General features: G+C 41.4%; 2 protein-coding genes across 11 annotated transcripts in view; both read right to left on the bottom strand.

Annotated features, from left to right (window-relative positions):
- Positions 1–701: 701 nt before the first annotated feature.
- Positions 702–13,268, bottom strand: BEND2 (BEN domain containing 2). 6 transcript variants are annotated; one of them, XM_081199174.1, is made up of 13 exons: positions 12,780–12,909; positions 10,257–10,388; positions 9,788–9,936; positions 9,073–9,141; positions 8,842–8,916; positions 8,472–8,576; positions 6,622–7,204; positions 6,394–6,579; positions 5,474–5,674; positions 3,415–3,536; positions 2,774–2,963; positions 1,988–2,191; positions 702–947 (listed from the first exon to the last, which is right to left on the bottom strand). In XM_081199174.1, exons 1-13 carry the CDS (start codon positions 12,796–12,798, stop codon positions 757–759), a joined length of 2,226 nt encoding a protein of 741 aa, XP_081055300.1. In that variant the 5' UTR covers positions 12,799–12,909; the 3' UTR covers positions 702–756. The 6 variants fall into 6 exon arrangements, with proteins under 6 accessions (XP_081055300.1, XP_081055299.1, XP_081055298.1 ...); XM_081199173.1 differs by lacking the exon at positions 12,780–12,909 and adding an exon at positions 13,138–13,268 and having other exon boundaries at positions 6,394–7,204; XM_081199172.1 differs by having other exon boundaries at positions 6,394–7,204.
- Positions 13,269–14,710: 1,442 nt separating this feature from the next.
- Positions 14,711–21,131, bottom strand: part of NHS (NHS actin remodeling regulator) — a 236,614-nt gene continuing 230,193 nt past the window's right edge. For all 5 annotated transcript variants that reach the window (XM_081199167.1, XM_081199168.1, XM_081199170.1 and 2 more), the window contains one exon: positions 14,711–19,875. In XM_081199167.1, the coding sequence (XP_081055293.1) occupies positions 19,239–19,875 (637 nt within the window). In that variant the 3' untranslated portion in view covers positions 14,711–19,238. The remainder of the gene's footprint in view (positions 19,876–21,131) is intronic.

Genomic DNA, 21,131 nt, shown 5'->3' with positions numbered 1-21,131 from the left:
TAGATGATAAATTTTATTTTTTTTAATATTTAAAAAAATATATTCTTAGCGTCACTGATGATAGTCATTGTTTGCATGGGAGCTTTTATCCATTTCTGCAGTCACTCAATCAATCCATCAGTAGCTGAACTGGGTTCCACACAGTCACAAAAACAAATTAACCGAAAAAGCCTCAAAAACACGAAATAAATAGCAAAAACAAAAGTGCCAAACTTAATCCATTCTGGAAGTCCGTTTGACTTCTGAAATGTTCAAAAACCAAGGCACAGCTTCTGGTGCAGGCGCCCTGGAAACAATAGCCGACAGCCACATCGGACGTTCAGCTTCTGAAAAACATTCGAAAACCGCAACACTTACTTCTGGGTTTTCGGCGTTTGAGAACCAAGGTACCATTGTATTCTACCTTGTAACCCATGTCCAGTGTAACTAACACGCACATACCATTTGCAGGTAATTTCTCTTAGGAATAGCATTTCTCAGCAGAAGACACTGTGCATTGAGAATGAGTTTCCTGTCATCCTCTACAGCAGACAGAAGCATCACTGACACAAGATAGAAACAAAATTCTTACTCTGATCTACTAAATTTCATTTTGTTAAGAATACTAAAACTATCCAGTTGACAGCTACTGAAAATAAACTATTGTACCACATCTTGAAAAAAGTCCACTGTGACTGTAGCAGAGGCTACATCTAACACAGTTATGGCTTACAGACTAGAAAGTTGCTTTTATATTGTTAATACTGCGACAGGGTTTCACAGGGAACATTTTGAACTTCGTGACAGTGGAGGTGGTTTAGCTGACACTTTGCTTTGGACTCCAGATGAGGCCTTTTTATGGTCAAATCTCAGGCTGCGAATTGTGCTGTTTATAGCTGCAACACATGCTTTCCAGTCATATCCAGTTTCCTTCAGCTCAAAAGATGGGTAAGTCTCTTGCAGAAAGTCTAATAATAAAAAAGCAAGTTACAAATTGTTTATTCAAGTTTTATATTGCTTAGTAAGTATTGAGTTATACACTGTTCAGATTAGGTAAATTAAAGGCATCCTACTTTGAAGAGAGAATCCTACAGTACCCGTAACTGCTTCTGACAAGCAACTACTAAATCAGGAATCCTACAAATGAGCAGTAAATGCCTTTTGGAAGAGCCTCATCAACATGATTGCTCCTCTGGTGCTGTGGAGCCCTGGTATCCTAGGGAGCAGCGTGTGATGAAACAGGATGGAAGATGGTGGCACAGAACTCGCTCCAAAGCCGACTGAGCACAGATTAGGGCGCATAATTGGACCTACCGTGTGGCAATAAGGGCAGCAAAGAAGTCCTACTTTACAGCCTCTAGTAATCATCCAGCAGAGCTCTTACAGACCATCAGGAATCTGGTCTCCTGTGTAGGTGGGGACAAGCATTTGGAGGCCTCCTTTGACCATTTGGTCCATTATTTTGAGGATAAAGTTACTTGACACTGTAGCAATTTCGATGCTGCCATTATTGTAACAATTCCACCTTGATCACTGAAACCTCTTGATGGGGCACTTCTGGTGGGTTGGCCTGAGATTTGGTTGGCCTATGCAGTAAAGACCAAACCTTGAAAGTGACAAGCCCTGCTGTGGAACGCCCTACAAGTAGAGGTTTGGCAGGAAGCTTCCCTGCCTCCTTTTAGACATATTCTGAAAGAGGTCTTGTTTAGACAGAGCTCCACAATATGAATTTCTTTTTCACCAACCAGTATCTCCTGATGTTTTATTCATGTTTTAAATCTTATGGATACATTTGCTGATTTTATAATATTTTGTATACCACCCTGATATATCTTGTTAAAGAGCAGTTTATAAATATTTGAATAAATATTTCACAGCCTGACAGCTCAGTCCTATATAATGTCTGCTCAGAACCAAATTGCACTGAATTCCATGGGGGGGTTACTCTCCCGTTAAATTGCCTTTAGGGATTGCAGTCTGCATCTCTCCTATTGAAACCGTTACTGACCTCTAAGAGCATTTATTTTGTTGCAGTCCAGTGGATGTGTGCCACGGTCCAGGTTGCCATACACATTGCTTTTTATCAGGATATTCTCTGTGAACAGATGACGTATCAGGTAGCGTGCTGAAAGTTCTGGCCGAGTTTTTCCCTTGGCTGCAAAAATAACTGAAAAGGGCAACTGGACATTCCTTGATGGGTTCCCAAGGTGTGCTAGAGAGGAGGCATTATTATTATTATTATTATTATTATTATTATTATTATTATGAAAAAGATTTCAAACCCTGTTCTTTAAGCAGAATGGCTCAAGAATGGTTGACAAATGTCAGCCCTAAGATTGTCAGTCTGAAAGCAGGGACCATCTAAAAAGCTTAGAAATCTAACTATCCTGTTTTGTTCTAAGTGGAATGGTTTCATGTTTGTTTTCAAAACTGATTAAAAATGAAGAGTTCTGTCTCTACAATGAGCAGATTCCTCATAATTCTATATTTCTGAAATGCCTAAAGTAGGTAACTAAAACAAACCCATGTCTGCATGCTCTGTCTAAACTGAAGCAAGGAAAAAAATGAAGGACGATTTATCAGTCAGACTGCTAAAAGTCTAATTTAACTTGTGAGCTACCCAGCTACTATGCTCTGCAAGCTGCTTGATCGCCCCACCCCCATTCTTTCCCTCTTAGACAGACAAAGGGGGAAATGCAGGTTTTTAAATGCCTGGAGGACTGGTTTACAGTGTTTGCATACTGCATATGGCTTGCACAGTTCTGACATAGAAAACAAAGGTTCAGCAGCTTACCCATTGGCTCTAAAGAAGGTGGCTCACTGGAAGAAGGTGCGTTTTTATTATTATCCCCTGTTGAATTCTGAAGCTGGTTTGATATTGAACTGGTTTGAGAATTGATGTCACTCTCTTCCCCAATATCAATTAAATCTACACACATGGATGTGTCTGGAACTTCAGGAGCTTTCTCTTTCCCCTCAGTGATCTAGGAAGCAATGTAGTAGGGAGGAATATTTCCATAACTAATGTAAAAATGCAGTAATAAACTTCTACAAATATCATAAGGAAGAAACTTAAATGAATTAAAGCAAGAACAATATTGTCTATTATTTTATTTCATAGTATTTTCAATTGAGTAAGCTACGTTATTTTTGCTCTCGGCAATAGCAGTGACACAGTAGCAAAAGAGGTAGGCATTCTTCTGTAAATTCTCTATTCAATTTGAAACATTTGAAGCAATGGCCGTGAATCACTACTTCCGTAACTAGAGATCTATAAATATTTTGTATCAATGAGCCTGAAACATCCTTAATACTTTCTGGGTTTCAGCGTTTATTATTAACTTCTGATTTCAAACTTAAAATAATTGCTTTCAGAGAAATGCAGTCTGGGCTAGGATGTGTTTACAGAGGCGTCAACACAAAGAAAGAACTTACTGGACTTGTTTTGCTTTCATAACGTAAGCAGCGGATCATTGCATTCACATTTGTAATACAGGTTTTCCAGTCTTTCCCATGCTCACTTAGATCATAACTTGGGAAATAAGCAGCAAGAAATTCTGCATTCAAAAACACAATTATTATTTTTTAAAGCACACTTATGTTACTATGAAACACCGCGCTTCTGTTTTAAACAAACCATTGAATAATAATAATAATAATAATAATAATAATAATAATAATAATAATAATAATAATACCCCGCCCATCTGGCTGGGCTTCCCCAAGCCACTTTGGGTGGCTTCCAACAAAATACTAAAATGCAGTAATCCATCAAACATTAAAAGCTTCCCTAAACAGGGCTGCCTTCAGATGTCTTCTAAAAGTCTGGTAGTAGTTGCTCTCCTTGAAATCTGGTCGGAGGGCGTTCCACAGGGTGGGTGCCACTACCAAGAAGGCCCTCTGCCTGATTCCCTGTAACTTGGCTTCTCGCAGTGAAGGAACTGCCAGAAGGCCCTCGGAGCTGGATCTCAGTGTCCGGGTAGAACGATGGGGGTGGAGATGCTCCTTCAGGTATACTGGAGCGAGGCCGTTTAGGGCTTTAAAGGTCCACACCAACATTTGAATTGTGCTCGGAAATGTACTGGGAGCCAATGTAGGTCTTTCAAGACTGGTGTTATGTGGTCTCGGTGGCCGCTCCTAGTCACCAGTCTAGCTGACGCATTCTGGATCAGTTGTAGTTTCCGGGTCACCTTCAAAGGTAGCCTCACATAGAGCGCATTGTAGTCCAAGCGAAAGATAACCAGAGCATGCACCACTCTGGCGAGACAGTCCGCGGGCAGATAGGGTCTCAGCCTGCGTACCAGATGGAGCTGGTAAACAGCTGCCCTGGACACAGAATTGACCTGTGCCTCCAGGGACAGCTGCGAATCCAAAATGACTCCCAGGCTGCGCACCTAGACCTTCAGGGGCACAGTTACCCCATTTAGGACCAGGAAGTCTTCCACACCAGCCCGCCTCCTGTCCCCCAAAAACAGTACTTCTGTCTTGTCAGGATTTAACCTCAATCGGTTAGCTGCCATCCATCCTCCAACCGCCTCCAGACACTCACACAGGACCTTCACCACCTTCACTGGTTCTGATTTGAAAGAGAGGTAGAGCTGGGTATCATCCGCATATTGATGGACACTGAGTCCAAACCCCATGATGATCTCTCCCAGCGGCTGCATGTAGATGTTGAAAAGCATGGGGGAGAAGACAGAACCCTGAGGCACCCCACAAGTGAGAGCCCATGAGAGTATCCATTTTGAGAGCTTGTGTAAATTGAAATATTTATGAAAATAAATACTGATTACCTGATTATAACCAGACAAAGGCGACTAGGTAGTAAAATATGTTAAGAATATTTCATAAAGCAAAGAAAACCATATTTCATCTGAACTGAATTAAGTGAATGTATACCATCAGGCTAATTTGTTTGCTCCAGTTGCAATAGGAACTGCCATTTTTGTGTGTGAATGTATGAAAACATGCAGTTTTTTGATACTTGCAAGTATAATCATACTTGCAAGTTAAAGGCAACATTAGGGAAAGAATGTCTGCAGAGGAGAAAAAGTGCCCAGCGAGGGTGGAGTTTAAACCTTCTCCTATTCACTATTCTCCCCCTTTCCATTGTCTCCTAGCCATATTCCTTTCTGTTGTTCTAGGCAGCTGGGGGGGAAAGGAGAAAACCACTTGAGAGAGAAGGAATTGTGGATGAGAACTGGCAGGGAAATGATTAAGCACTTTTCTTCTTGGCTACTTCCTACCTACTGTTCTACTCTATCTAAATATTGGAAGAAAACATAAAACTGGAAACCCTGTCTGAGTCTTATTATGTAGTTCTGGCCTAAGGAACTACCAAGGGTTGAAAATCTAACCCCTTCTCTTAAACCAGTGTGACATCAGACGGCGGTGAGCGTCCTGGGGGGCGCCGTTCCCGGCGATGTCACCCCCCTCAGGGGTGTGACACCCAGGGCGGACTGCCCCCACCTTGCTCCGCTACTGCGTGACATACCTCTGATTGCAGCGACCTTGTTTGGGTCTAGCGTCCTGCGTCCTCGAGCCCTTGTACCCATAACACTGCATAGCAATGTTTCTTTTGGGAACAAAACCCGGACCAAGTAGCGTGCAGCATACTTTGGCACGGTCTTTTGCCACGCTTTCATCAAATAGTTGCCAAGGACCTTCACATTCCGCTTTGGATCACCAATGAACTCTAGATAAAGGAAAATATTAGAAGAGTATTAAAACAAAATTGCACTGCACCCACTGCAAGTCCTCCAAAGTGCCATTCTGGGCTTCTAACATTTCACAGACATGGCCCACGTTTTTGGAAGCCCCCCCCCCCCCCGTTCAGTAAAGACATAATTTTTCTAATCTCTTAACCATGATTAAGAAACTGGGAATGGGCCACAGACTCCTTACCCCTTCTCCTGCAGCACATGAACTTCCCCATCCCTGCTCTTTTCACAAATAACAGTAGTGCAGTATTATTTCTACCCAGATAGTAATGCTAACCATCCTTGCAAAGTCTGGTTGCAAACTTCAGTGAGCTGTAGGGAAAGTCTCCTAAATATTCAGTCAAAAGAATAACACTCAATAAAAAAAGAAAAGGAAAAGGATGCAACACAGAAGCACCTTTTAAAACAGTGCCAGGCTGAGTGATGGACAGGGAAATTGTTGGAGGATAGTGGCTGCTATGAAAATACAACCTGCCATTATGCCCTTGTGACGCCTCCACCAAAGAGCTGGTACAATAGGGATGCCTTTTGCCTTTATGGAGCAGGAAGTGAGAAAGCAGAACATTGGTGCTATGAGAAACAGTGGGTGGCTACCTTTTCAGTTTAATGGAAGAATCCCTGTGCATGCAAAAGAGTGGAATTAAAGAAGGAATTAAGAGCTAAACACATTATTCTTATGAAAACTGTAACTCACCAAAATTGTGACTCATAGAAGAAGAAGAGGGTACCTCATTACTAATATCTGTACCACCGGTTGAAGTTCTGTAAGTTACCAACGTTTTTTTCCTCTCCAAACTGGTTTCAGGTAATATCACTGGTGAGGGTATAGCTGAAGATTCTACCTGAGCTGGACCATCAGTAGTTGAAAGACTAGCTTGTGTAGTTGAAAGACTAGCTTGTGTAGTTGAAAGACTAGCTTGTGAAGGAAGGTCACGCATCTTATTAGCTGTAACTGGTGCATTCAATAAACGACTAGAGGCAACTGCTGAACTGGCAGAAATAGAAGATGACGAGGGTGGCTCATTACGAATACTTCTACTTCCAGGTGAAGTTTTGTTAGTCACTGTCCTATTGTTTCTCTCCAAATTAGCTGCTGGTGGTGTAGATGCTACTGATGACACCACTGGTGAGGCTATTGCCAAAGATGCCACAGTAACAGAGCTTTCATTGGCTAAGGTTGCTAGATTGGTTTGTGAAGGAATATTAGGCATGTCACTAGCCACGTTGAATGGGGGACACAGTGAACGGGTGGAAACAATTGTAGGAAGTGGTGGACTCTGCCTGTGCACAGGGGGCTGTGATTCAGGTTGAAGGGTATGTGGAACTGGCTTAACTGCAGATCTGGTCAAAATAGGAGCTCTTTGTAGCTTAACCTTCATGGGTTGGCTCTGACATCCATGCCCAGGGGGTAAGATCTGACTTGGTTTTCTTTCTGTTGCCTTCTGGATTCTGATTTTTCCAGGTAAGAGATTTCTAGGACTTCTGTACGTAAACCTAAGTGGCCTCTGAAAAGGAGAGAAAAACATTGAGCAAACACTTCATTTTGCCACACTGCTTGGCATTAGCCCCATTTGAAAAAGTGGAGATTATCAGGTGAGGACATACTGGAGGCAGGAGTACTCAAATGCTGTGCTTTGAACGGAACTGAATTTATATGTTCAGATTTGTTTTGCATCATGTTTTGTTAGCCATCTTAATCATAGGCTACAGTGGTACCTCGGGTTAAGTACTTTATTCGTTCTGGAGGTCCGTACTTAACCTGAAACTGTTCTTAACCTGAAGCACCACTTTAGCTAATGGGGCCTCCTGCTGCTGCCGTGCCGCCGGAGCACGATTTCTGTTCTCATTCTGAAGCAAAGTTCTTAACCTGAAGCACTATTTCTGGGTTAGCGGAGTCTGTAACCTGAAGCGTTTGTAACCCGAGGTACCACTGTATTTGTAGCTCATATAAAGTTATTTCAGCAACTTTGAAAAAAGTTATACAATATAGGCTAGCCTTTTGTATGCAAACATTAGGTTTATGTTTTTGTGCAGTGTTTTCTTATTACTATATACACAATCTTGCATTGTAATAGAAACCAAACATGGCCCCTGTTAGATGTACTGTGCTATCCCAAGCTGTACACAGTTATATGCCTCTGGTACAGGGTTAGGGATGCACAGGATGTTAGGATATTTCCGTTCCACCTTAAAAAGGACAGGCTGTTGTGAGTCACAGCCTGCGTACTTCCGGCTCACAGGAAGTTTCTGTTTTTGTATATAGTTTTTGTTTCTCTCTGTTGCCTTGACACGCAGGCAGGCAGTCATGTTCTTCCTTTGTTCTGACCAACGCTGAATAAAGCTGTAAATATGCTGCTCTCCTGAGTGCATCTTTCGTTGTGCGAACTCTGCGAAAAGGGCGTGCATGAGTCCTGGGATGTGGACAGCTATTTCCGAGGCTCGTGTCGCTAATTGACTGATACTGTATCTACGGGAGATTGATGGATCGTCCTGAGACGATGTGGAGTCATGATGGCCTTTGTCTCCCTGGCAGTATCCTAACACAGGGATGGGGGACCTGTGCCCTAGAGATACTGTTAGACTACAGCTCCAATCACCCCTGACCATTGGCTATACTGGCCCATCCCTGCTCTAGTGCATGGCCAGATTAGAAGCTTAATGCCATTTTTAAATCACCATGAAACACAATAAGAAAAACACCATTAAAGACAATTAGAAAATTAACAAAACATCAACAAAAACTAATTGCAACTACAGCAATTTAATACTCACTGGTTTTAAAAGTAAAGGCTTTAACCGGGTGTGTTGCATTTCTGAGACCTTGCGATGAAGGCTCTCAAACTTCTCATCCAGTTTCAGAATGGCATCATACATGGCCTGCAAACATACATTTATTTATGTCAGATTGGAAGAGAGATTCAAAGCCAGCTGGAACTCAAGGGAGAAGACCAAGAAACTGGTGCCTAAACAGACCTTGTTTTGGAAGAACTTATAAAAGCAAGGATGGAGAACCAGAAGTTGCTGGACTTAAACTCCTGTCTATTCCAGCCAATGGTGAGGGTGTAATGACATTTGGAGGGCCACACATTCCCTATCCATGGCAAATGGCTTCTCAAACAAACAATGAAGGACGGCACAGTACCTGACAATAATTAAGGACTTCCATAAGAGTTTTCTGCTGATCTCCTGCACATGAAGCTTCAGATACAACACTCCCCTAGTGTAAAGACAATGAAAATGTAACCCTAGTCACAGGAATAATTGGAAACAAAAATGATAAAATAAAGCTCTCAAATTTAAAAGAAAGCAATATTTTAATTTGCGCAGTTCCTCCTGCAGAGAAGCTATAAATTATTTTTGGAAGTATACATACACATTCATCATCAGGGTCATATTCATAAATAACATCTCCATCTTCATATTCAGGCTCTTTGGCTCTCATCTAATAAAAATATTGAAATAAAGAATATAAATAACATAAATTATAACTGATATGGCACTTATAATCATTTGTTATTATTGTTCCGTGGGCTGACTAAGAAAAATTATTTTAATCCATACTCAGTTTTGTTAAGAAAAGCAGAACGCTGGTGCCACGCTGTGGATAAGAAATTAATTACATGGATCAATGTGCTCCACAGATACTAATAGTTCATAGAAAGACAGTAAGCAGGGCTTATAGAAACAGTTTGAATTGTTATATTTTTGTGTCAGTTATTCGATAAAAGTTTATAGTCATACCTCGGGTTACAGACGCTTCAGGTTGTGTTTTTTTGGGTTACAGACCGCTGAAACCCGGAAGTACCGGAACGGGTTACTTCCGGGGTTTGGAGGTCGTGCATGTGCAGAAGCGCCAAATCACAATCTGCGCGTGCGCAGACGTGCCACTGCGGGTTGCAAATGTGCATCCTGCACGGATCACGTTCGCAACCCGAGCGTCCACTGTATTTTAATGCTGGGATAAGCTGATTTCAGTCTTTTGCAGTCTACTTAAAAAACAACCCCTAAAACCCTAGAATCTCTGTGACCCGAATTAAGTTCTTAATCTGAGGTACCACTGTACAAGTAATTTATTGGAATATACTTACCCCCATTAGAGAGGATGCAAGTCGGCGCCTTTTACGTAAATAAACTAATTCCATTTGTTCTGGATTGCGACTGAGCCTTGGCGCACTTGTTGAAAGATTTTCCTGTGATCCAGCTTGCTCCTCTATATCCAATAAATCTTCATTACCTTCTAAAAATGTAAGTTAGGCAGTGTCTTAATAATGCCTTAGATACCACTCAAGAAAGATTTAATTTAGTTTTATACATCACTATCCCAATTAATTAGTCTTCTCATAGAATGATACCTTTAAAAATATTTCCAGAAAATTTGATTCACTGTGGGTAAGATTTCAAATCTGGCACTGGAAGGGTAGAGATCTGGGGGTCACAAGTTTTGGCTTGGCTACAGTACCAAGGCCAGACAAAAATTATGCTTCCCTAAATAACAACGCTAAACCCCCTATATGAAAAGTCATAATCATCTTTCAAAATGAAATTAAACATAATTACCATATGTAAGATGAGTTACATAGCGACCATCACACTTCCCTTGAGTTTCAGGTCCATTTTCTGTATCTTCCATTTCCGAATCATCAATTATTACAGTGTTGTCATCATCTTCAGCATGCACTGCAATATAGCCTAAAACATGTTTAATAGCAAGGGAGATGAATTAGATGCTATTAAGTACAGTAGTTTACACTTCTCTGTATAAGCCCAACAGCCCAATGTATCTACAAAAAAAAGCCTTTTATTGAACCATATAGTAGATTTTATGTCTACTTTACTTTATATTTTAACATAACGTAAATAAAGCAGCCTTCTCTCTCCCCCCCCCCCGCCCATTCAAGTTAATGGAGGGATTTGGTTGACTTGTACTACAATCACAAACCTCCACTTTCCACATGGAAAGTGAAGGTCTAGAGAAAATGGCTTTCAAATTAAGCACAGTTGCACATTGATAAGTACTGCTCCTCCCAAGCAGTTATGACCATCCAGTCACCGAGAATAAAACTTCATTCCCACAGATTAATTCTCATTCACCCAAGGTTAAAGAGTAAAGATGAGGTGGGGCAGGGGGAAAGTGTAGTGAACCTGTTTTGCAGGTTTGAAGAGACTCGCAGTTATAATAGCAATAATAGTGTGCAGCTGATTCATATGGAAACGCACAGTAAAAGAACAATACAATAAGTTCATCTTAAAAGTAGCCTGAAATATCACAAAATAAAGGGGCAGAAGTTAGGGCAGAAAGTTGGAGCATGCATTGTGTGCATCACACAAAAGCAAGAATCAGCACTGTACTGTACTGGGTGGAGGGAATGCTGGATTGTGGATTGGACCCAGGTCTTGCATCATTCATTTACTTCCTTATTAATTGTTTGGGGTACATTTCACTTTGTACCTATTAGAGCTGCGCTTGCTTCACTTTTCCCTTGTCTCTCTTTTTATTTTAGGAGGGAGGCTTTGGGCAAAAAACCAAGACTTTCCAGTGGTCATATTGGAAAGGATGATGTGTTCATTTGACTTTTAGATTATGCAAAGCACATGCATGTGCTTGCCCAATTATGTTCCTAATTGTCTCCTGAGTAGATTCTCCCCACTCTAAGCAATCTATTGAGCAAAGCACAGAATCCTAGTTTGACCTGGATACATAAAATAGGAGTTAATGAAATGTCTTACTGGATGCTAAGACTTACAGTACCCTATCATTAGGTATGAAGCACTTAAATTTTATCACAAGAATAAGTGTACCTCTTTTAAGGACACAAAACCCAAGGATCAATGACAGCCAAAGAAAAAGACATCAGAACAAAGATGACAGCTGTACCATTCAATGTGGCTCCATTCAATGCTTTTGCGGGGGAAACCCCCTCTTTTTTAAAGGGAAAAATGTTTGTACTAAACACACACCCTGACACTTTATTTTTTATGCTGCAAAGCAGGTCTATGCAGCTGCCTTGTTTCTGGTGTTAGAATGACAATACATGGCCTAATATTTCCACATTTTTTAAAAAGTGATCACAGTAACCACTATGTTTTAACTTTTGTGTTCAACGTGGGTGTGAGACAATTTCTTGGTATGAACTCCCACCACTGGCTCTTTGGGATACTGTCTGGATGTCCTCATTTTATCTTATTTGTTTAAATAATTGTTTGAAATAACAGTTTGGAAATGAAAGGGAAAAAATTAAGCACCTTTGGATGGAATAATTTCACCTTTCCATTCTTGTTTTCAAAGACACCTTACAAAGTTATAGGAAAATTAAGCACACCACAAAGGTATAATTTCTACAACTGAGGAAGCTGCTGTTCTGAGCACAGGGCTGGTTTTAGGTTTGATGAGGCCCTAAGCTACTGAAGGTAACGGGCCCTTTCTATGTCCAGCTGTCCTTTGTCAACAACAAATTGTCGCTGTTTTTTTGTGTTGAATATATGCTATATGGTAATTTATGGACCTAATAGGTATCTAAAGCCATTTGCACATAACAGTTAGGAGCCTAGCCAACACAAAACACTGTTGCTGTATGTAGGTTTTATTTTGTTTTTATCTTATATTTTGGATATGTACATCCAGATTTTTTTCCCCCTTTAAATTTTTTTGGGGCCCCCATAAGAGTGGGGCCCTAAGCTATAGCTCGTTTAGCTTATACGTAAATCCGGCACTGTCTGCGCAGTCAGAACCGCCCTTTTACTCTCAGCTTTAAAGTTTAGATGGACGACTGCGCTGCTTTTGTACACACAACTGAGCGATGCTCATTTCTGAGGAAACACGCGTAATACGACTGCTCAGGGTGGCTGCAGTCTTGTGCCCCATCGAGCACAGGGGGAAACGGACCTGCGTCTCCCCGCCCCCTCCGCACGAGAACGGCTTCCTCGAGCCACCTGCCGTGCAAACGGCTTCCCGGTGTTCTTCAACGGCAACGCACGCTCACGCGCAGTGGCGAGGGAAGCATTTTCGTACATGCTCAGTTCCTTCGCGTAGCACAGCTACAGAAGGTGGGCGCTCGCGTCCTCCCCACACTCCGCGCTCACCAAGATAGCGAGCTTTCATTATCCCCTCAGTTCAATAAGGTTTTTATTCGCCAGCCAAAGAAATCTCCTCAAACCTGGCCTCGTTTTCCCCGCCCGTTAATCTCAAGCAGCCTTGGTTACTCCCCCCCCCCAACAAGCGCCGACGCAACGCTGACAGACAAGCGCGCTGCGCAATAGCAACGCCGCTGAGAACGAAGCGGGCCAATAAGACATCAACACGGAGGTGGCTCCTCGCGAACGGCTCGGCTGCTTGAGCAACGGCCGTTTGCGCGTCCAGCCGTTGGAAACGTTTCTTGTTTGCGCAGGCGGCCAGGCGGCGGGTGGGCTCCCGGCTCCCTGTCCGTTTCTAGCTTCTTACCTTTCGCAGACATGGTGCCGAAAGAGAGGAGGAGGGAGGGAAGCCGCGGACAGCGAGACCCAGCGACGGAACAGACCCGGAGCCGGGACGCGGAAGCGGCTGCAGCGACGTGAGGCACAAAACAGTTTCGGTTACCCTTGCGGCTGCGCAGTAGGGACTTGGGCGCGTCTGGCAAACGGGCGGCCGAGGGAGGGGGCGCTGAGGTGGTGGCTTCGCCTGTCCCTTACAGCGTTTGCGGGAAACGGCCTTGAGAGAGCGCCCTTCCCTCCGTCGCCTCTCCCACCCCACGAGATTTCAGGATGTGGTGACGGCAAGCGCACATTCAAGCGCACGTTGGGGTGTTTGGAATTCAAGGACTTGGTGTTGGGGAGGGGTTTGCAAGAATCTGGAAGCTTGTGTGTTTTTTTTCCTGCATTTTTATGATTTTCTGTGACCATTGGGCCACTCTGCTGTTTTTTTAAAAAAATTCTGGATTTGAATTTCTGTGTGGTGGGTGGCTGGGGGAACAGTTGAGGAGGGGTTTGCAAGAATCTGGAAGCTTGTGTGGTTTTTTTCTGCATTTTTATGATTTTCTGTGCCCATTGGGCGACACTGCTGTTTTTTTAAAAAAAATCTGGATTTGAATTTCTGTGTGGTGGGCGGCTGGGGGAACAGTTGTTGAGGGGGTTCTTCAGCAAGAAGCAAAGAGTGGAAGAGGAACCTTCTTCGAGTTGTCCCCCAGAGTCTTAGAAAATGTACTGTACACTTTGTTGATTTTTAAATGTTTTTCTGTCATGTTTAGAAACTTAATTTATTGTTCCTTCAATTTTTGAAATGCTCTTTACAGTATGTGTGACTTTAAAGAGCACTTAATAAACTCTTGTTGTACCAAATTTGGCTTTGTTTGGACTTTTTTTGACCACAGGAACACATTAATTGAATTTCAATGCATTCCTATGGGATTTCGTGCTTCGCAAGACGAAAAATTCGCTAGACGAAAAAACTCGCGGAACGAATTAATTTCGTCTTGCGAGGCACCACTGTAGATTATGGTGACCTATAGCAAGAGTAGCCAATGTGGTTTCCCCTAGAAGTTTTTGGACTACAATACCCACCAGCCCCAGCCAGCATAACCAATGGGGAGGGATGGTGGGAGTTGTAGTCTAACATCTGGAGGACACCACATTGGCTATCCCTGGCCTATAGTTTAGGTGGCTTTAAAAGGGGGTTAGACAAATCCTTGGAGGAGTCTGCTGCAATCATGTTCTCATGTACTTGGCAGTAAGTCCCACTGAACTCAATGGATGGAGCTTAGTACAGAGTACAGAGGATTGTACTATATGACTTACCGTTGGCGATAGATCAGGAGAGCTGTAGTCTACTTCCGGATTTAGAAGAGGCATACATTTGAAGCACAATCTGGTAAGGAGCAACTGTAAGGAACGACTGTTGCTTTCATGCCCGTTTGTGAGCTTCCCAGAGACATTTGGTTGGCTGTGGTAGGAAAGGGGATGTTGGATCAGGCAGACCTTTAGGGCTGACCCAGCAGTGCGGCTCTTGCATTGATTGCAGTGAAGCAAAGAGAATGGAGCAGTTTAATTGCAGTCACGTTTATTTGCCATTTCTATACACACTTCCTAGATAATCAAACTTTTCTGACACATTTTAGAGAGGGGGTTCACAATGAAACTGTCACTGTTTTTACTAAAAATAAATACAAGACTTAAAGTGTTGCACAGCTCTAAAATATACAAAGGCTTGGATTTAATGTAAACTTTGAAAACATTTTACAAAAGAAACCATCTTTGCAACAATTTAAAAAGTTCATATTTACAAATATTACAAAAATACAAAATGGATGCAAGTCCATAAACCATTGTCTCTTCTGCCAGCATGAACTGGTGATAGTACCAAAATAGTTACACTGTAACCTTCTTAATTGGTTTTTTTTTTAAACTTTTAAGTCATAACCTACAGTATTTCTCTAAATCTGCCACAATTGCAGCAAATGCACTCTATCAGTGACCTTTGGCAAATGCAAACATATGCTTTATTTGCTTCAGCTAATCCATATTCTCTATGCTGCCACAATATTAAAATAGGAAAGAAAAAATGTTATTGAAAGAAAAGATCAAACAAACAGCTGCATAACTTCAAAAACCATTCTTGTAACATCAGTGCAAACAACATAATTGCAAGTTGGAATGCTGGCTCACAAATTACTTATGTGTTTATACCCTGTTTCAAGATGGGATGTGTTTTGAGGGCTCTGAAGACACTACTTGTGAGCACAATCCTATGCATGTTTACTTGGAAGTAAGTCCCACTGCATTCATTGGGGCATGCTCTCAGGAAAGCGTGCATAAGATTGCTGATTAAGTTGTTTTTATCTCCAAATTTTGTCACCCTGGTCCAGAGATCTATGCACTCATACACAGGCAAGGAGCTATTGCTGGTTATTCCCATTAACGTCAATGAAAGGGCATCACTGTGTGCATAAAGTTATGCCCCATCCTCAGTTCTAACGGGAGCAACCCTTGTGGGCAGCAGAGCTCCATTTGCCAACCATCTATTGCTGAATCAGGGGTTGTTTGCCAATATATATATTTTAAAGTGGATTTACAATCCATATTCATTTGGGCTTTTAATCTGATAAATAGAAAATAGAAAAACTTTGTCATAGATTTTTGAGTAAACAAAATAAGTTTTTTATATGATAGTTTTGTGAGCATTACATAAGAAGGTGTTTCACTGCCTTCTAATTCAAGTTGCATGTACTTTTTTAAATATATCTCTCTATATTTATATAGCTCTCTGTGGTATCAATACGAAATCATTAAATGCCTTGGAGTGTTATCCACCATGGAGGCGTTCGCCAGCCTCAATGCACTGTGGATGGCACCTACAAGACTGACATCTTGGAGAAACCAATTCAGCTGTTTTCTATAACAGTTTTGCTATAAAACACATTAGCATTTTTTAAACAAATGAATTTGGCACTTGGATCCTAAACACGTGGTGGTGATATTTCTGCCTGTGACACTGAAGCAATGCCATTGGTGATGCTCCATTGTTAGCACCAAGAGTTAAGACTCAGTTGTCTTAGCATCAGGAGTTTGTAAGGGTACTCTGGCAGTAATTGAGAATGGCCTCAAATGGCACTTGTGCCTCCCATATCAAATTTATTATATTGTTCTTTTCTTTTTTTAAAACTACATGAATATTGTCAACCCACTAATGCTTTCTACTTCACTTGCTTTTGACCACTTTTTAGAGCTTGCTTAGTAGCTCTATTAGGCTGCAATCCTGAATACATTTCCTGGAAGTAAGTCCCATTTAACTTTATGGGACTTACTTCTGAGACAACATGCATAGGATTGCACCATTAGACTTGCTTGTAATACTAACTAACACCTCTCTATTACACATCCCTACCAAACATTTAGGTTAGGTTTTGCTTATAGCAGTCCAGATCCTAAATGTCTGCGCCAGCGTATCTGCCTACTCCGCCTCCATAAGATCTCTGCAGTGTGCCAGAATGTTGTCATAGTTAGTGACAACATACTGGCTCAGAAGTGCAGATGGCCCATCCTAAATCTTTATTTGCCAGCATGGCAAATTTTAGAATTGGGCCAGTGATTTCCTGTTCTCACTAGTCTTTTTACACACATGCTTACCATTCATCTTTTGCCACATTGGAGGACTATAAGAAAACCAAAAAAAGAAAACCTTGTATATTTTTCACGAGCCCCTGATGAAGATGAACTTCAACCATTTGTGACTAATTTTGAATGTTGTTATTTGCTCAATCATTTCAACTACAAACAATATATTTAAGCTTATCCTTATGAGCAAACTAAAAAGTAATCCTCCCTCTGCTTTCCACCCCTTCTAAATTCCTAGTAAAACTTATTTCTGCTTGAAGCCAACTTACTTGTAGACTTACTAGTGACTATCAACTTAATTCTGCCATTTGATTCAATCTGTACTGCACAACACATTCCTCTTTAAAACTGCCCTCAGCACTAAACCTTCCTGCATTTGTATTCCACAGTTAATATCAATGGACTGCATTTTAGAAAACTGGGCCTGAATGTCTATTTGATTTTGGAGTCTATTGCAATGGGGAAACTGATGCATCTATGGAAAATATTCTATTCTAAAAATAGTGACATTGTTTTGTGCATATGAGTGTGTTTTTTAAAACCCCTGTTGTACTTGATCTCATATCAATTTGTTTTTGCTCCTAGTTTTCCGACAAGAAAATTCAAGTAACTTCAAGTAATCCAGCTTTTGTTTCCCTGCCTTCATTTATTCAAAGTATTTGCTTGGATTCCTTTTCCACCCCACCCACTATATATTCCCACCCTGTTAAGCATTTCTGGTAAAGCCAGGACCAAAAGAAACTGAGCTGTATGTGGCTGGCGTAATAGACCAAAGAGCTTCCCCATTCCAAGTTTAGTAAGCTATATAAAGTATGCATACATACACCTATTTCTCAGCTATTTTTTTCACAGTGTCATTTTCTAAATATTTAGGTAGCATGAATGTTGTCCGCACAAAGCTTCACTGAAAAGTTGTTACACAATTTTATTGATGAATCAAGAGCATTTGTTGCATGCTTAATAGTTATTTATTTTATGAACATGAAACTAATCTTGTTTCAAGATTTACGTTACCAGGTTATGACTAGGTCACCCAACAGCCTAGTAGTAGTAGTAATATGAAAACATTTCCTTATACTTGCCCCCTCTTTACAGTCATTGTTCAAATTAAGTGTCAAACATCAGAGTAAAGTCTGACAGCTCATATTTTGCATTTAGAAGAGGGGGAGGTGTTTATTTTCCTATTTAAAGTGTGCTTTTTACCCGAACAATTGTTGTTCTTGTTGTTGTTATGGTTATGGAGGCACTAGAAACTTAAATCCGTTTAACAGATGTGGCTTCCCCCAAGAAATCCTGGAGTTGTAGTTGTGTAATGGGGCTACGAATCTCTATGGCATGTGTGGGCAACCTTTGGACTGCTAAGTCCCTGCCCCCCCATGCTTCTGAATTTTGCTGTTTACATGCAAAGGAAGTCACACCGAGGGAATCATCTTTGTGAGCCTTCCTTGCTATATAAATTGCACTCCCCATAGGTTGCTAAATACGATGGGGAGGAAGATGTCTGGGAAGAGACAATAGGATTAACTTGATTTGAGAGACTGATATTATTTTCATTTTACCAACTGCAATCTGACTAACTACACTTCTCTAGATTCTTGGCAGGGGGTTGGGAGAAGCCTCAACTGCAAATCTGGTTTATAAACAGTTTGTATTTGTAGTGCCTGCCAATAAGCCTCTTGCCACAAGCTGCTCTTCGAAATTAGCTTGTTTGGAACAGCACTTTTGGAAAGAAAATTGATCAGATAATATCAAATTAATCTTATAATAATATTTTATTCAGATTTTCCCAAATTAAAGGGTTAAATTTGTGTTAGAGGCTTTCATTATTCAATTACAAGTGGTAGATATGTAAATTATGTTTGATATTAAAATTGTATTCACAGAATACAGTCAGTACCTTTTTTAATCCTTTTTTTGTCTTTCAACAAGGTTATCGTTTGCCACCAACCAATTTTCTCTCTGATAATTCTATTTACACATGTTTATCAAAAATATGGATATGTACATCTGTTTTGTTCATTTCTTCTAAATTTTGTTTCTGTTCATTTTAATGTAAAAAAATACCAATTCCTCAAGCAATTTAATGTTTTTTCCCTAGGGAAGCACAACAGTGAAGGTAATGTTTTTGATCCTAAATGACATCTTTGGAGGGGCAGAGGGAATTCTGAAAATTGGATAATGTAAATCTACATTGACAATGAGAAACATGAAGACAAATGAAATGAAAGTTAACCATTTAGTAAATTTCTACTTATAGAAAAATGTGAAGTAATAAATAGCTACAGATCATCTTCTCATCTCCCAGTCTCTTAAGCAACCCTTAGCATTTTCAAGCATCAATATTGCCCTGCATAATATTTGACTGCTACAGAATTGGCCTTTTATAGTCAGGTGAGCCAAGTGATTGCAGAGTCCTCCCATTTAACAGTCAGAAGTGTGCTCTGGCCCAGGTGTAGCCTATGTGGAACTCTGAGAAGATCGATCATCATGAGGACTCCCATCGGAATTCTCAGTCTCTCCTTCGGAAATGGCTTGCATCGGGGTGTTGTACAGTCTGCAGCGGACACTGTAGCGGCTACTGCTGGCTGCCGGGGGTGCCCGTGACCGCCCCACTCTTGAAGATGCTGATGTTGGAAAGCTTTTTGAGGAAATCCCTTCTGCATTCATTCTCGGAGTGGAAGGAGAGAGAGGAGCTAATGCCTCGGCACTTGATGAGGCTTGGGGAGACTCATCAGCATTTTGAAGAGCATCCCCAATTAGTTCTCCAGGAGATTTGGGTGAAATAGGGCTCTTTAGTATCTCTGTGGCTGACATCCTGTAGCTAGAATCAGACCGGCTGCCCTTTTTCAGGAGCAACAGTTTGAATTCTTCATTAGATGTGTTGGACTTTTTGGCATTCCTGTAAATAAGCCCAGGAGATCGCTGGCTGCTTGCTGGGCTTGCTGCACCAGTTGTAGGGGGAACATTAGTTGAAGCCGCAGGTGATGTGTTGCTGGCACTAGAAGACACGCTGCTAGTACTAGATGAAGCTCTCAATCTGTTCCTTGCAGAAACCTCTCCAGAGTCCTTTCTTCCAAGAACTTTCCTTTTTGAGCTGTAATGGGGAGGGAAGAAGCCATCATATTCACAGCTTTGATACCTATCTCATACTGTTTTTGCTGAGCAAGATCACAAGATATTTGCAATTATATAGACAGTAAACAGTGTCCTCTATAAAACTGAACTATATTAATATATTTACCAGTACAGTATAATGGCTTCTGCATCTGTGCATTTACAGGAGAAACAAATACAGTGGTGCCTCGCAAGACGAAATTAATCTGTTCCGCGAGTCTGTTCATCTAGCGGTTTTTTCGTCTTGCGAAGCAACCCTATTAGCGGATTAGCGCTATTAGTGGTTTAGTGGCTATTAAAGGCTTAGCGGCTATTAAAGGCTTAGCGGATTAGCGGCTAAAAGGCTATTAGCGGCTTAGCGGCTTAGAAAAAGGGGGGGAGCAAAAAAAAATCGGAACACTTGCAAGACGTTTTCGTCTTGCAAAGCAAGCCCATAGGGAAAATTGTCTTGCGAAGCAGCTCAAAAATGGAAAACCCTTTCGTCTAGCGGGTTTTCCGTCTTGCGAGGCATTCGTCTTGCGGGGCACCACTGTATAGGTGAGCAATGCCTAACAGGCTCAGAAATCACAAGGGTGATGACTATGATTCCAAGGGTCAGGCTTCACACAGCTCCCTGTCCTCCTTTCAGTAGAGAGGGGGATGAGCTTCTGACCAACACAGGAATCTGAAAATAATTTCTGTCCCGCCTCAAAAACAAGTAGGGGGCGGGGAGACCTAGCAGTGCTATTGCAGATCTCATACATATATGCAGTGCTTTTCCCCCTAAAAAAATGTTTAGGTATACTCTCATTTTCCTACTCCTATTGAAATACTGCCCCTCAATGAAGCCAAACTTAGATTCACAAATTGTTTAGGGGTATGCGTACCCCTGCGTCCCGCCCAGAAGAAAGCACTGCATATACGTGCATATGTCCATGCATTTACACAGCCCTCATGTAGTCTTCAGAGCAGGTTCTTAACAGCAGCTGGAAGAGGTTTTATTGCAAATCCGCTATGTCTGCACCAGGTTTGGAAAGTCCTCCTCTCCCATTCCTGTTTCCTCTCTTGACTGCTACTTGGACCTGTTGATCCAATTTTTCCTTCACCCTGTCCTCAGTTTAACTCCCAGTAACAAGGTTGTTGCTCATGAATGACAACTAGAAAGACATAAATGAGGAATATCATGAAGACCATTACAAACATTCCTGTGCAGTGGATTGAAGAATCCACATTTCAAAGCTAGTAGTTTATCACCGC

The sequence above is a fragment of the Podarcis bocagei genome, assembly GCF_964188305.1.
Source record: "Podarcis bocagei genome assembly, chromosome: 6".
NCBI classification, from domain to species: Eukaryota; Metazoa; Chordata; class Lepidosauria; order Squamata; family Lacertidae; genus Podarcis; species Podarcis bocagei.
This window is presented reverse-complemented; position numbering and strand designations above follow the sequence as displayed.